Raw genomic sequence first — 17,562 nt, 5'->3', positions numbered from 1 at the left:
TCTTAATTTCCATATTCATCTCAGAAGGACATATATTTAGATATAGCAAGTTGTAGAGAATCGCTGAGTTGTTTCGCAATTTATGGCAGATAAAAGTATTGAAAATTGTGTCTCTTTATGGGTGAGGTACCAGAAGGGTTTCGCGGATATATAGCATCTTCACAACAGATCTTGTGTTGGCAAAAATGTTTGTATGTGTGAAATTTGAAGAGAGTCGGATTCTTATTTCGCCTTCTGTGAGCCTTTTGTTTTTCGTCGTTTTTCTTTCTGTGCAAAAAGTATGTATTTTTTGGGGGAGGTACCAGAAGGATTGAACCGATATATTCCATCTTAACACCAGACATTGGGTTAATATAAATATTGGGATGTGCGAAATTTGAAGACAATCGGAATGTTACAACACATTTTATGAGAGCTGTAATTATTCAAAACTTTGACCATTTGTGTGGGAGGTACCAGAAGAAGTGGACCGATATTGTCCGTTTTCGCACCAGACCTACCACTGACGCAAATATTAGGATTTGCAAAGTTGGAGCAAAATAGGATTATCGTTTCTCTTTCTGTGCAAAAAATATATATTTTTTGATAATTTCGACCCTTTTCGGGGGAGATACCTGAAGGAGTGGACCGATATATTCCTTCTTAACACCATACCTTGGGTTTATATAAATATTGGGATGTTTGAAATTTGAAGACAATCGGACTCTTACATCACATTTTATGAGAGTTGTAATTATTCAAAAATTTTACCATTTGTGGGGGAGGTACTTGATGGAGTGGGCCGATATTGTCCATTTTCATACCTGACCTAGCACTGACGAAATTATTAGGATGTGCAAAGTTGGAGCAAAATCGGATTATCCTTTCACTTTCTGTGCAAAAAATATATTTTTTGAAAATTTCGATCTTTTGTGGGGGAGGTACCAGAAGGAGTGGACCGCTATTGCCCATCTCCGAACTCAATCTAAGTTTGACAAAAATATTACGATGTACCAAGTTTGGACCAAATCGGATAGTCCCTTCGAGAGTTATCGTGCGCACCAGCCAGACAGACGGACGGACGGACGGGCATCGCTAGATCGACTCCAAATGTTCTGAAACGGATTTGGTCCAAAGAGACCTAGGGTCTTAAACCGTTATTTCGACTAGGCACGTTTTGACCGTATCAAATGATATATACCCTCTGTAGCCATATGGCTGAGGGTATAAAACGTTTAAAAAATTTTAACATATCAATGTTCCCTTGTGTTGATGCGTCTACCTGTATTTTTCTACCATGATATGAATGTACCCTCTACTTATCTATAAACCCTTTTCTATAAAGCCTATCCAAACTATAGGAAAATGCAAGTTCATCATACATTTTTCTTTAAGTGTATATTTGTAGTTTTTATTTTTTGCTACACATGTTGACCAAATACATACAAACACACACACTGTTGGGCGTGTGTACATTGTTATTTTAGGAATTTGGTTTATATCTTTCCGTCCACATTCGTTCGTTCGTTTGTTTGTTGTTTTATTTAACTTCTTCTTCTTCGTCTTCATACGTTTTTCATTCCTAATCCATTTCCAAATAAACAAAACTTTGTTTCAGTTTTTTTTTGTGGTTTCTTAAGAAATTCGCATAAGAAATGGCAGGAAGAGAACATCAAAATACAGTGCACAATTGGAAGAAGAAACACACCAAAAAAAAAAGACTAAAAGTATTAACACGACCTAATTAAGGCCAGCTGACTGGCTGGTTGGCTAGCTAGCGACACTGGTCATAGTGGCAACATTTCGCACACACAACAGCAGCGGCGGCGGCAATAGCAGCAACAACAACAACAAAGTGTCGTTTAATGATATTAGGCGCCGTATTAGTTAGCGCCGGAACTTGTGTCGCCATGACTAGGTTAGGCGGCAGTCGGCAAGCCAGCCAGCCGTCCGTCAGCCGGCAAAAATGCCAATCGGGCCATCATTATTTTGCTGTTTTTTTTCTGTTGCCTTTGGTGTTTCATTTTATTATTTTGTTGGCGCTGATATTGGAATTGTTGTTGTTGTTGCTGTTATTGTATTTTTTATATATGTAGATTTCATTTATTTTTTGCAGCGTTATTACACATTCTTAATAATAATCATCACCACCATCATCATCATCATTATTATTATTGCTATTATCATTATCGTGTCCGTTTGCTGTGATTACCCTTAATGGCCGGCATTTTCTTTATATTGTCTAGGTCTACGTGTAAGGGGGGTGGAGCCACAGAACTTGAAGGAAAAGCATGAAAGAAATAAGAATGAGAATCAAGTGGTTTAATATAACTTCACCAAAGAAGGCAAAATTTACACCAGAGAAATATGACTATTAGCAAATAATGGGATTTGAAAGCAATGGAATTGAAAATATCAAATCATATCCATTCAACCTTCCAACCCATTATGTGACACCCGAAATAATTATTGGGTTGACTGAAAATTGACAATAAATATAGCCAATTTCCAAGATTCATTATACCCTACACCACAAGGTGGTCAGGGTATTATGTCTTTGTGCATTTGTTTGTAACAGGCAGAAGGAAACGAGATAGACCCATAGTTCCTTTTGATGATCTGCATGTCCGTCCGTCCGTCTGTCTGTCCATGTATTTTTGTAAACAAAGTACAGGTCGCATTTATTGCCCGATCCAGATGAAATTTTTGCAAAGATCTTTTGTTTGGCCCAAGGACGAACCCAATTGAAATTGGAGATAATCGGTCAAAATTTAGATATAGCTCCCATATATATCTTCGTCCGATTTGCCTTTTATTGTGCACCAAACGTGTAATATCAGTCCGAATTGTATGGAATTTTGTATATACACCCAAATTATGTATGCCAAATTTGATCGAAATCGGTTCAGATATAGCTATAGCTCCCATATATATCGTTCATCCGATTTGTTATTTTTGTTCTCCGCAGCCGTAATATGCACTCTGTAACAACAATATTTGGGAAATATATCAAATACAGCTTAGAAATACATTTGCTAAATTTTATCGAGATCGGTTCAGATTTGGATATAAATTCGTCCGATTTATATAAATTCGTCCGATTTCAAATTAATTGTGCACCAAACGTCTAATATTTGTCCAAATGGGATGGAATTTGGCACTTACGACCGAATTGAGTCTAGAAGCTAGTATGTCAAATTTGGTGAAGATCGGTTCAGATATAGCTATAGCTTCCATATATATTATTCATCCGATTTGTTATATTTGTTACCCACAACTGTAATATGCACTCCGTAACAACGATATTCAGGGAAATATATCAAATACAGCTCAGAAATATCTTTGCCAAATTTTATCGAGATCGGTTCAGATTTGGATATAGCTCCCATATATATCTTTATCCGATTTCAAATTAATTTCGCACCAAATGGGCAATACAATTCCGAATTTAAAAGATACAAATGCTTCGGCATATTTAGTCCTTTGAAGTTTAAATTATAATTATATTCATAGCGTGTATGATTGAATTATCCCCTAAAAACTTTTAATTGTTATGTGGAGCTCTACTTAATTAGCAAAGTGGTGTAGGGTATCATAAAGTCGGCCCCGCCCGACTTGAAGACTTTCTTTACTGGTTTTACTTCCAATTGTTCTTGACAAAAAAAAAATGGAAATTATCGACATAACACTTTTTGTTATGGCATCCATGTTTTGGAAGCAAAGACAAAACTTGTAGCCGTCGATGCCTCCGCCGCCACCCGTCTCCAACTTTGCTAAAAATAAACAAATGCTGTAAAAAAGAAACAATTTTATTTCCAGCATTTGCTAGCATTGTTTTTTTTTTTTTTTCTTTAATTTGTATTCCTTCTTTCCTTTTTCTTTGGCCATATTTTGCGGCCTGTTTTTTTTAGAGGAAATCTATTGGAAGGAAGGTTAGTCACCTAATTGTCAGTGATGATGATTTAACAAAAAGAAAAAAACTGTATTTTTCGATACAAATGAAATGTTCTAAAAGCTACACAGCTTGTTAGATTTTAAGTCCCCCCAAAATAGTTTTGGAAAAACAATGCAATTTGTTAGGCTAGAATAATCTGAACATAGTGTCGAAGGAAAACGTCAAGGTTTTTTATTCTACCAAATATTAAGCGGAGCTTGAAGTCTGTTCCTATAGTCGAAGTCAGAAAAAAACTGTTGCTCAAAAAGACTCATAACAAGGACTGGGATTTAAATGGTCGGGTATGAAGCCCTTCACAAGCCCATGCAACAGCATAGTTATTTTGCTTTTTTATACACAATATGTGATCGATAAAAATGTTTTGGTTTTTTATACCCTGCATCATAGTATGGAGGTTATATTAATTTTGTCATTCGGTTTGTAAAACCTCGAAATATACATTTTAGACCCCATAAAGTACATATATATTCTTAAGCAGCATACAATTCTATGTCGATTTAGCGATGTCCGTCTGTCTGTGGAAATCACTTTAGCTTCCGAACAAAATGAAGTAGGTTGATTATTCAAATGTGTATTATATCTACAGGACTTATGGTATTTAAAATGGGTCACGTATGTCCACGTTTTGGTATAGCCCCCATATAATGGTACCTTCCTTTTTCCGACATTATTCACCTGAAATGTTCAAATTTGGTATTTGTAGTTTGTATAGTCCCCATATAGCGGTACCTCCCGACAATCGGTACTTTGATGATTTTAGCAACATTATTCACCAGAATTGTTTCAAAATTGGTATTTTAAGTACGTCATGGATGCTGCAGCCTAAGACAGAAAATTGTCTGTGCAGGTCCACGTCTTCGTATAACCCCCATATAGCGGTACCACCCGACAATCGGTACTTTGATGATTTTAGCGACATTATTCACCGGAATTGCTTCAAATTTGGTATTCGAAGTTCGTAATGGATTCTACAGCCTATGAGGGAAAATTGTCTGTGCAGGTCCACGTCTTAGTATAGCCCCAATATAACGATACCTCCATATATTCGGCATTTTTTTTTTTTTTTCATTTTTTCAAGTTTCGCCTTTGAATATTCTAATGGCTTATGACAAAAGTTGTCTATGTCCTGCATAGCATCGTCGTATAGAACAATATATAACGGCTATATTCGGTATTTTTTAAGATTTGAAAAGAATTTTTAACGGATTTTATTTTTTGAAAATTCGAAAATTCGTTCCAAATGGTGGAGGGAATTCAGAGGTCCGCCCGGCCCAACCTACAACTTTTTGCTTGTTTTTTTTTTTTTTTTCATTTGTTTATAAGGACTCTATTTCGCTATATGACACTAATTTGCTGATATTTTTTTTACTTTTTGCTGGTCTTATATATTAAAACTCTCTATCTCTCTCTCGCTCGTCCATAAAGTCTCTCTTCCGCTTGTCTATAAAGACTCGCCTTCGCTTGAGTTATCCCTCTTACTCGTCTATAGTAATCTCTCTTTCGCTTGTCCATAAAAAAAAAACTTCCTAATGTTCTTCTAAAGGTTCCCATTTCGCTCGTATAGAATGCTCCTCTTCTAAATTAGTCCCTATTATTCTTTAATAGTAACCCTCCTTTGCGGGTCTTTAGTCCTATATTTCAATCGTCTATAAACACTCTCTTATTGCTTGTTCCCGAAAATCTTTTCAGCTTATATATGAAGACTCTTTTTCGTCTTTCCCTCCCTTTCGGCCTTCTACCAAAATTCTCCCTTAAAAATAGTCTTTATGACTCGTATTTAGAGAGTCTCTTTCGCTCGTCTTGAAAGACTCTTTTCCGCTCGTCTAGAAAGACTCTTTTCCGCTCGCCTATAAATACTCACTTTCGCTCGATTCTCTTCGTCTATAAAACTTCTCATTCCCACACCTTTAATAACTCTCCTTCGATCATATTTTAAGATTATTTTCTTATAATATATATCTCTCTCCTTATCCTCCCTTATCTTTCTTCTATAAAAATTCTCCCTTAAAAATAGTATCTTCGACTCGTGAGTTTAAGCTTCCCGCATTTTGGGAATTTTTGAAATGGAGAGATAAGTCAAAACTGTAGCTTGTTGGTAATTCTTGAACAAAGTTAATAAGCTGATATCTCGCTTCATTATTGCTTGTCAATAGGGATTCCCTTTAAGTTTTAAGCTATGGGGGCATCGAGCTTCAGAACTTGCCTTTATACACTTTCATTTGTTACACCTTGCCTATAAGCTCATCTGTCTCAGTACACCTGGAACCCATCGAAAAACACAACTTCGTTCGTCTATAAAGGCTTAATAAAGATATCAGCTCGTCTATAAACATTCTCCTACTTCCTTTCACTACCTTGCAATAACTCTCTTTGGCTAAAAGTCTCCACACAGTCCGACTACAAAATTAATTTACAAGTGGCATGCTTGTTCTACTCCTTGTTTTATAATAAGGTCAGATTTAAGTTCAACGTTCATTCTTTGCCAATTTCAATTACCCATAAAAAAGCTAACGCAGACCTAGAACAACAACCACAACAGCAACAACAACAAATTGTTCTCATTCACCGGGCGACTAAGGTGTGTCCGATAAATGCAATAAAAATCATCAATACGCCGCTGTGCAATAAAACGAAAACGGGTCCGGAGGGCGGAGGTGAAGACAAAAAAGAACACACATAGACATCGGTTTTTTTTTTGCCTGCCACTGTAAATTATTATTATTCCCAGACTGACGCCTCAGTGTGTTTATTAAATTGTATTTTTGTTTAAATTAAAGTGGCGCCAGACGTATTTAATAACTACACCATCACCAGTGGCTGAAACTTAGTTGCTAAAAAAATAACAACAACAAACAATAAGCTATACAAAAAACAGACGACAAACAAAAAAAGAATCTCAAAAAAAGCAACAATTCTGTTGGCGGCGGCATACGAAAAAAAATGAAACGCCACACCATCATTGTACCCAATAATAATATTAATATTATTAATACAGTAACAACAACAACAACAACAACAATAGTAATGCTTAATAATAAATTCAAAGGAGATAGTGAGTGAATATATATTTTTTTCTAAATGGGGGAATTTTTTCTTGGCTTGGCTAACAATAGCGTTTTACTGTCATAAATTGGAAATACGCCGCGTTCTCTAATGGGTCAACGAGTTATTGGCCATTTTTATGGGAAATTTGAAGCTATTAATAGACAGTTGATTCGACTCGAGCATTTAAAAATAAATTTGAATTTGAATTCAGTGAAATTAAAAATTCAAGTTTTAATCACTGGTGGATCAAAACAAAAATTAAAATACGAGTCATATTGGCAACTTGGGTGTCCTAAGAACCAAACTTTTTAATTTTATCTCACAAAGATATCTAAACCATCATCTTTCATGTAGAACAATTGTATTACGGCAAATTAGCCCGAAGTTTAATTAGATATTGTTGTTTTAATTTTTACAATCATATCGATCGATAACAGACCTATTAATAAAACATTTTTCACCTAAATAGCAACAAAAAGCCACTTTAACTTTAAATAGCATCAAGTGATTACATAGAAATTATCGTTGTTGTTGTTTCTAATGAAACGCCAGCAACGAGAAAAACGTGTATTGAACTGTCGATTTGGCGCACCCTAAAAACAGCTTATCGCTAATATGTTTGTGTGTTTTTGTTTTTGTTTTATAGATTCCAAAAACGTCATCATCATTTCAATTAAAAACAAATTAAAATTGGACACAGACTACTTAAAAAATAACAATAATTATTATTATTTGCTAAGAGGCGATATGAAACGTGTCCATTATAAACGGGAACAAAAGAGGGGAGTGTTTTTTTTTTTTGAGGCCAAGATAACTTTTTATATGCCATAACAAGAGAGAGATTCTTTATGGATGAGATTTAAATAGAGTCTTCATATTCGAGCTGAAAAAGGAACTTTTTGTAGTCGAGAATTATATTTTATAGGTGAGAAAGAGAGAAGAGAGAGCGAATGGGGGGTATCCACAGATGAGCTGAAGGGTGTCTCCGTAGAAGTGGTGAGAATAAACTCTCATAGACGATTTGAAGGGAGTAGTCTCCTAAAGAAGAGCTGAAGGGAGTCTTCATAGACAAATTAAAGGCAGTCTTTACAGTCGATATGAAGGAAATTTCTCAAGAAACGAGCTGAAGGGAGTCTCCACAGATGAGCTGGAACAGGTCTACAGTGACATCTGTCTTTACAGATGAGCTGAAGAGAGTTTTTATAGAAGTGGTGAGAATAGTCTGTCATAGACGATTTGAAGGGAGTAGTCTCCTAAAGAAGAGCTGAAGGGAGTCTTCAAGAAACTATTTGAAGGGAGTCTCCGCAGATCAGCTGGAATAGGTCTATAGTGACAAGCTGAAGGGAGTCTTAACATAATGGGAATGGAAATCTCTATAGACGTGGGATAGGGAATATTAACAGACGAAATTAAAGAAGTCTTTATTGAGAACCTCAATTGAGTCTCTCCATAGATGAGCTAAAGAGAGGCTCTCCATAGACGAGCAAAATGGAGAGTCTCTCCATAGACGAGCTAAAGAGAGTCTCTTTATAAAGGCGGACTTTCTTGAAGAAAATAACGCATTATTTATGCGAAAGCGGTAAGGAGTCTTTCTAGACGGGCGATATTTTTATCGTACCAAATGGTGGGAAAGTAGGAAAAGTGATGAAAAATAAAGCCCTTTATGGACGAGTTACAAACATTGGAGAATACTAAACCCCCTTGGTAAAAGTTATGCACATATTTCCCGTTTTTTTCCGGTGGATTCACATGGTTGAAAATTTAGTCACCAAAAGGAATGCATATATTAATAGGTTCATGAGTTCGGTCCTTAAATAATATGACAACTTCTTGATAAAACCTGTGCTTGATAAAACCTGTAGAACATCTATAGGACAAACGCTTTTTGTTCCTAAGTAAGTAAGAAAACCTGAGTCAGTATATATCTACAGTTTAGGTTCCTAATGGACTTTGAAAAATCCAGTCAAAATAGTTCCTACTTTCGGGTTCTTAGAAGGTTAGGAAAAAATATTTTGGATTCTTAGTAGGGAAGAAATAAGACCTCCAGAAAATTCACTCGAATTTGTACAAAGAGTGAAACTCGAAACTCGAATCCAAATGGGAGCAGAAAAAATCCAGGGAAAATCAATGTCGTCCGAATTGAAGTGAGCTTAATTTCCTTATTTTTGGATTGGAGTAAATATCTTTCAAAATCGAGCAGATTCTCCAGAATTCTCTTATACGAAACAAAAGTGTGAAGAGTAGACTCCGTAAGAAGCTGCCACTCTTCAAGCGATCTTGTTCGCGAGAAAGTTTTGCGGCCGAAATCTGGGCCCTGGAAGAATTCACCTTTGTAAAAGCTGTTCACGAAGACTAATGATTCAAGTTCCAATGGTAATAATTGATAAAAAAAAACTTCCCAGTTTTCATAGGGAGTTTTCTGTCAACACCAACTCTACAACATCGGATACATATTAAATCTAAGCTCCGAGTGGAAATTCCCCCATCTACACAAATCACGCACCTGTTTCCATACAAATTCGAACTCGAGCTATTAATAACTGCAACAATGTTCAAAAAATACCATAGCAAGACTATGTAACACAAAGTAAGACTGATTGACATTTATTCTGGTAAGAGGGGAGGTAGTCAAAAGGAGAGGAGAATCACTTATAAGACATTCACTCCCATATCGACATGCGAAGCTAATATCTTTGCTAATGATTGATATTTGTTGCAAAAGAACAGGCGAATGAATACTTGAAATAGCATCACACACAAACACCCACACCCATAGATATAGACATACGCTTGCAAAGAAACACACACTCCAAACATTCATCCACTGTTCTGGCAGGGAATTCAGGTAATTTGTATGCGGCGCTTAGAAAACAAAGCTGTAATTGATTATTGATAGACATGGCAGGCATATCTGAAGACAGACAGACAGACGGACGATGATAGTCAGATAAAATGTTATTTATAGACAGAAATATGGTTATATATCTGTGTGTGCCGTTGTTTTTGGTTTCGTACGATTCTTTGTTGTTTTGCTCCGGCAAAGACTTTAATTGTTTGCATTTCTATGCCGCCGTTCATTATTTGAGCGAAATATTTATTAACTGACAACAACTAAATTGCCAAGTCAAGTCAAAGCTAAGGAGCGAACCAAGCTACCAGCACGCCAGCAAGCCAGCCAACCAAACAGCCAGTCAGCCAGCCAGAGAACCAAGTCAAGTCAATCTAATGTTTCAATAGAAATGACCTTCAATGTGACAAATCTTGCTGGAATTCCATGCATACCAAATGAGACACCACCACCACCACCACCATCAGAACTACACACAAAGTACGCAGCCAAGTACTTGCGATTTTTCGTTTTCTAAAGTGAAGCTTGCCTGTCTGAGTTTGTGGGTAATGACAATTATAAATAATTATTTTTTGAAGAAAATAACTATTAGAACAACAATAAAAATGTTGTTAAAAATACAATGTTATTATATGGCAAAGGAAATTTTTCAAGACTAATAAAGTTCCTAGAGGTATGGAGCTTAGAAAATATCTATAGACAAGCTTTTAGACGAGCTTTGGACGAGCTGAAGACCGTCCTTATAGAGAGATGAAGGAAGTATTTTTAGACGAGTGAGTGGAGTGAGTATTTTTAAATCAGCTAGAGTTCGTCTTTAGAGACGAGCTAGTTTTTTAGATTGCCGTCTTTATGAACGAGCTGAAGCCCTTCGTTATGGACGAGCTGTAAGCGTCCTTATAGACGAGCAGGAGATAGTCTTAATATATGAGTTGCAGGTCGTATTTGCGGGGTGAGATGAAAAAACTGCAACCAAATTCAGACTGCTGTCATTGCTAAGTCACTCGTCCGACAGCTGTTAAAATTATTCCAGTGACAGCTCATTATATTGTTTACAAGCGTACAAAAGCATTTTGTTGAGAATTTTCCAGAAAAAAGTTATTCGAGATGGAATTCAAGCGTGTTAGTGTGATTTTTTTATATTTGGCTGGAAAACCACAAGTGGTTATCGTTAGAGCACACCAGCATTTAAATGTGAATAAATCTTTTGTGTCGTTACCGTGGTACTGGTAGTGTAGCCCGACGTCAAGGAAGTGGACGTAAGAAAACGGCAACATTAGCAGAAATGGTTCGAAAAATAAAGAAGCGACTTGATCGAAACCCGCGTCGCAGTGGCCGAAAAATAACTGGTGAGCTGAACATATGACAATATTCCATTCGGCAAATATTGAAAAATGAGCTCGGGGTAAAGCCATTGAAATTCCAAAAACTGCAAGAACTTACACTGCAACTTAAAAGAGTTAAAGAGTCGCTTCGCTTGGCCGAAAGTGATGAAATGTCGAATTTAGTTTTCTCCGATGAGAAAGCATCCATTATCCAGCAGTTTGTAAACAAGCAAAATGATCGTGTTTACTTGCCAAAGAGGTTGGCTGAAAATGTGCACCTTCGGTTGGCCACCAGAGCTCAAGCGCCGGCCATGGTGTGGTCCGCCATAACAGCCGATGGTCGCTCTCCGCTCGTATTAATCGACCGTGGTATCAGAATAAATGCCTAATATTATCGCGAAAATATTCTGGAGGGTATATTAAAGCCTTGGGCACGCAAATACTGTAGGTGCAGACCTTTGACATTCCAAAAGGACTCAGCACGCGCCACCCAAGAATGGTTACAAAATGAGGTTCCTCGCTTCATTTCCAGTGCACAATGGCCACCAAAATCTCCGGATACCAATCAGTTAGACTATTGTGTCTGCAATATTTTCGAAAGCAAGGTTAGCACTAAAAAATACAAAAGTTTCGATCATCTCAAGCAAGCGCTTCGCCGGGAATGGGCCAAAATACTGCAGAGCAACATTCGGGCAGCGTGTGATGGTTTCATTGGCTGTTTGAAAGCCATAATTCGTGTCAAAGATGACCAATTCGAACAAATCTAAACTAATTATAAAATTTGATGCTATTTCCGACATTTTTTGCTTTCATTCAATAAAATTAAAAAAAAATGTAAAAATTATGACATTTGATTTTGTTGCATTTTTTTATCTCACCCTGTAGTTGTTCTAAAGAAATGTACTCCTTTCTTTTATGTGGTAGTGCAAGATACTTCTGTTTGAAAAAAGTGTGAGTCAAAATACACGCAATAGAGAGAGAGAGAGAGAGAGTTTACTGTAATGGTAAAATCGGGTGGAAAAAAATTATCCGGGACTTTTAGTGGTTACAAAAAATACTTGATGAAAAGTTCAAATCTATACAGAAGACCTATCGACTTCATAGAAGTATAAAGGTATTAGTAATACTTTTGGACTAATAATCAGAAATGTACCATTAGTGGAAATTATGTTTGGTTTAGAACAGTATATGGGCTCTTTCCGATTTAAAATAGCTTTTAAAATATTTTTGTGGCTACAGGAGTACAAACGAGCCTCTCAACTCCGAGGAATACCGAAAAACTATATGAAAATAAGTGGCATGTATTTCGGCTGAACTTAAGATCTACTTTACTACTTCTTTATAAGAATTCTTAAAAATTTACAACATAAAACGCAACAGAACTCACCGAGTCCCCAAAAAATGTTTGTGAGAGAAATGCCTAAAAAATTGAGCACCATAAACATGTGGCTCCCAAAATTTAGGCTGAATGAATTTTATGTTAAAAAGTTGGGGCACAGAGAGATAGAGAACCCTACTATAGCAAGAGAGTGCTCCCCCTTAACAACTAACATATCAACACAGAACAGACAAATAGCGGCGACTGCGGAATGCTGTGCTAAAGTGGCGATGACGTTCGTCAGCCGGTCGATCGACCGGTTAGACGAACGTTCGTTCATTGCGCTTGTTAGTTAGCTGGCTGGCTTGCTTGCTTGCTAGCTGACTGGCTCACTTGTTTGTTTATTTATTCAATGTTGTCGTCGTTTATCTTACGAACGTTTTTTTTTTTGTCGGCGTCAGCGCCACACAATAAACATGCACACAAACTCACCAACACGCTCGCTCACTCTTTCTCACTCAATATAGTATTTATGTATGGGGTGGGGTGGCGAGAAGAGCGGAGAGAGCATCACCCATCACTCCCCACACAAATGGAATCACCGTGGAACGGGTAAAAGGCAAATACAACAAACTTGGGGGGCTAGTAGTCATGTTTTCTTAGGCGCCAGGTTGCCGCGTCAAGTCGTCACTTTCTACAATATATTGATGATATTTTTTTCTTCTTCTTTTTTTTTTTTGCTTTTGGTTTTTGTTTAACTTTTCAGCGAGATTGTGAGTGTGCGATTTTTATAAAATTATTATTGTTGCCGCTGCTGATATTTTGTTTTTGTTGTTGTTTTTACCATTTCAACCAAAAATATTATAGTACAAAAAGGAGAAAAAAAGATGAAATGCCATAACGCTCATACGATTGCAGAAGTGAGCCAAGACATTGATGTTAAGTGCTACGACTGATTGACTGACGGTCTGGCTAGCTGGGCTCTATGAATGTAATTGCATCGTGCGAACATTGAGTATCAGAAGCTGTTGTGGGGCCGTAGCATATGTCTCTTGTCTCTTAAAAAGAAAGAGATGCGATCTGCTTATAATTTAACACTTGTATTTGAATACAAATGCCGAAATCGTTTTTACTTTGGGAATGCTGCTTTCAGTATCTATGCATTAACTCATCAACAAATTTATTGAAAATAAACTATGTCTGCTGAAGCTGGGATGGATCAACCATTTTTCTAATATTGAATGCCTAAGAAAAATAGGATTTATTATATGCCCTTATACAATGAAAATGGATATTTTATTTTTTTTTATAATTCACGAGTTTTAAGATTCATTTCAGACATGTCTGAGCGAAATCTAAAGGAAACCGGAACCTCTCTTATATAAGAAAGATTTTTTTAGCATTCATAGTTTTGTGGCGCCATTGTTTTGAATTTTATCCCCATAGAAATTTTTCAACCTTTCTCATTATATACGACTATATTTACACTATATGATGCATCTTTCTGAAATATTGAAAATAATTGTGAAATCTACCTTATGTTTGGGAAACTGATCTAATATTTAATTGCTTCTAGTTTAAACTTACCTTCACCGTCAGTGGTAACCGATTCTGTCATTCGAACATAAAAATCGGTGTTGGGTTTTTGTATACTGGAAACGCCGTCGGCATCTGAACTTCCGAAAGATGTGGAGTTGCCGTAGTTTTGAAAAGATAGTCCTAAAAGAAAATAGACAAAAGAAATATGGAGATGAGTAAGGTAAAAAAAAGAAGTTACTCATAGAGTAACTTAGAAACCCTAATTAAATGATTTTCTGATTGTGAGAACGAGAAATTCAAAGAAGAAACAATTCCGATAAATAATCTAAAAAAATACAAAATACCGAATATATATATGGGGGCTATACGAAGACGTAGACCTGCATAGACAATTTTCTGTCATAGGCTTTAGCATCCATTACGAACTTTAAATACCAAATTTCATACAATTCTGGTGAATAATGTCGCTTAAATCACCAAAATACCGAATATCGGGAGGTACCGTTATATGGGAGCTATACCAAAACGTGGACCTACATCACCTATTTTCAATACCAAAAGTCCTACAGACATAATACACATTTGAGTAAAATTTTATCAACCTATTTTATTTCATTCGAAGCTAGAGCGATTTCCACAGACGGATAAACGGACAAACATCGCTAAATCGACATAAAATTTTATGTTGATCAAGAATATATTCACCATACTATGGCGGAGGGTATAAGAAAGAATTGGTTCGAGAAGTAAAGAAGCGACTTGATGGAAGCCCGCGTCTCAGTGGCCGAAAAATGGCTCGTGAGCTGAACATATCGCAATGTTCCATTCGCCAAATGTTGAAAAATGAGCTCGAGGTAATGCCATTAAAATTCCAAAAAGTGCAACAGAAAGAAAATTGTCTCAAAAGAGCTATAGAAATGCTTCGCTTGGCCGAAAGTGGTGAACTGAACAAACAAAATGATCGTTTTTGCTTGCCAAAGAGGTCAGCTGAAAATGTGCACCTCCGGTTGGCCACCTCAACGTCTGAACTCAAGCACCGGTCATGGTGATGGTGTGAGCCGCCATAACAGCCGATGATCGCTCTCCTCTCGAATTAATCGACCGTGGTATTAGAATAAATGCCGAATATTATCGCGAAAATATTCTGGAGGGTGTATTAAAGCCTTGGACACGCAAACATTTTGCCCGCAGACCTTGGAAATTTCAACAGGACTCAGCACCATCGCACTCAGCACGCACCACCCAAGAATGTTTACAAAATGAGGTTCCTCGCTTGATTTCCAGCGCACAATGGCCCCCAAAATTTCCGGATACCAATCCGTTGGACTATTGTGTCTGGAGTATTTTGGAAAGCAAGGTTAGCACTAAAAAATACCAAAGTCTCGATCTCCTCAAGCAAGCGTTTCGCCGGAAATGAGCCAAAATACAGCAGAGCAACATTCGGGCAGCGTGTGACGGTTTAATTGGCCGTTTGAAGGCCATAATTCGTGCCAAAGATGACCAATTCGAACAAATCTAAACTTATTGTAAAATTTGATGCTATTTCCGACATTATATTAGTTAATTAAAAAATAAATTAAAAATTATGGCCTTTGACTTGCTGCAGTTTTTTATCTCTCCTGTATGTGGTTCAAAGAGTGAGTTGATTTCAGATATGCGTACTGAAATTGTACTAAATGTTACTAAATTTGGTAATGGGTGAAGGGATAAATCTGAAGTATGATATGGAGGCCACGGTTGACATGTAGGTTTGAAAGATTTAGGTAGATTTGGGAATGCGTACTTGTTCGAAAAATGAGTGAATGGATAAAGCTTGAATCTTGTAATTTAAATGTAAGGATTTAGATATGGTGGTGGGTATTTTTTATTTTGAATTTCAGTTTCAAATTGCACTTCCTATAGCTAGCCAAATGAACGCAAGCAAAATACGAATAAAAAAACTTAATTTTGATTTTTTCAAAATAATTTCTCTTACGGAAACGACATGAATTCCATGCCACTCATTTCAATTCTATTAAATTTTCCATTATTTATTTTCATTTTGAAATTCCTTGGCGAATACAAAAACGAAAAAAAAAAACACACACACACAGTGGGTGCCGCACGCGTGCTTTAGAGAAATACGAATTTATAAACAATTCAGATTTGCCTTGATTTGTTGGTCACTATCACTAATGAATGACAGCACATGCGGACGAGGTGGCCGACAGTCGGTCGGCAACATTGCAAAGGAAAAAATTCCAATTGCAATTAACTCAAAAAAAAAAGTGGAAAGAAAATAAATATCGTGGCTGTTCTCATGGCTTTGTCGGTGGGTGATTATCGTCGTCGCCGGGCCACAAACAGCAGTCACGGCAACAGAGCATTTCGAAAGGAAATGTGCAGTTTGCGTGTAAATCAAGGAAGAAAGTCAGAACGGAACCAGTGACGTTGGTCATCAATGGTTATGTGGGGGGCTAGGAGCATGGGAAGGGCTGGCTGGTAAAATAAATTACAGTTACATAGTATGGTATGGTGTGGTGTGTGAAGGACATGCAAAAGTGCAACAACAAATATGTGGCGGCACACACCCATTCCTCCCTTCAGAATATTTTGCCCACTTCAAGGAAGACATAACACATTTTTTTTTGCTTTATTTACACAAACGGCGAAAAGCAAACAAGAAGCAAAGAAAAAAATATTAAGAAAATATAAAAGCGGCGCCAACAAACCCAAATGTTTATTTGCTCCATCAAAATATACGTCGGTCGTGGCGGGTTGTGTTGCAAAAAAACCCAAAACAGCAAAAAAAAAACACACAAGAATTGAAATGCAAAGAATTAGGGCAACAAATAACAGCAACAGCGAGCGTCGATGGCAGCACGGGATAGCAGCCATAGGCGAGGAGGCCCATGGCGGTTATACCCCCACCGGTGGGGGTGGTGGTGGCAGGCAGCCATCGGTCGGCCGCATTATTATTTGTTAGCCTTTAGAAATTATTACGGCGCCACAGTGTTTGCATATTTTTTTTTTTTTTTTTTCAATTTGTTTTTCATTCTTGTCGCTACTTCTCAAAGAAATTAACCAAAAAAAAAAAAGAAATTGTATAAAATAAAATAATAAAAACAAAATAATATTTGCAAATGAACAAAAAACAAAACATACCACCACACACATTGTGTTTACACAAAAGACGAATGGATGGATGGATGGGTCGTTGTGACTTTCAGAGCAAAAAAAAAAAAACTAAAAATAAAATAAAAATAATAAAATTTACGCGTCACACGTAGATAAAGGGGAATGTCTGATGATCATGTTGGTTGTTTTTTTATACCCTACACCACAAGGTGGTCAGGGTATTATGTCTTTGTGAATTTGTTTGTAACAGGCAAAAGGAAACGAGATAGACCCATAGTTCCTTTTGATGATCTGCATAGAATCACATTCTGAGTCGATTTATGCATGTCCGTCCGTCCGTCTCTCCGTCTGTCCATGTTTTTTGTAAACAAAGTACAGTTCGCAATTATTGATGAAATTTTGCACAAATCATTTGTTTGACCCAAGGACGAACTCTATT

General features: G+C 36.9%; 1 protein-coding gene across 1 annotated transcript in view; it reads right to left on the bottom strand.

Moving 5' to 3' along the window:
* The window catches only part of LOC101898538 (mothers against decapentaplegic homolog 6), a 99,826-nt gene that overhangs the window by 23,258 nt on the left and 59,006 nt on the right, over nt 1–17,562 (bottom strand). Inside the window, exon 4 of the mRNA XM_005181972.4 lies at nt 14,055–14,186. Coding sequence (XP_005182029.2) covers nt 14,055–14,186 — 132 coding nt within the window. The remainder of the gene's footprint in view (nt 1–14,054; nt 14,187–17,562) is intronic.

The sequence above is a fragment of the Musca domestica genome, unplaced genomic scaffold (assembly GCF_030504385.1).
Source record: "Musca domestica strain aabys unplaced genomic scaffold, Musca_domestica.polishedcontigs.V.1.1 1, whole genome shotgun sequence".
Taxonomy (NCBI): Eukaryota; Metazoa; Arthropoda; class Insecta; order Diptera; family Muscidae; genus Musca; species Musca domestica.
This window is presented reverse-complemented; position numbering and strand designations above follow the sequence as displayed.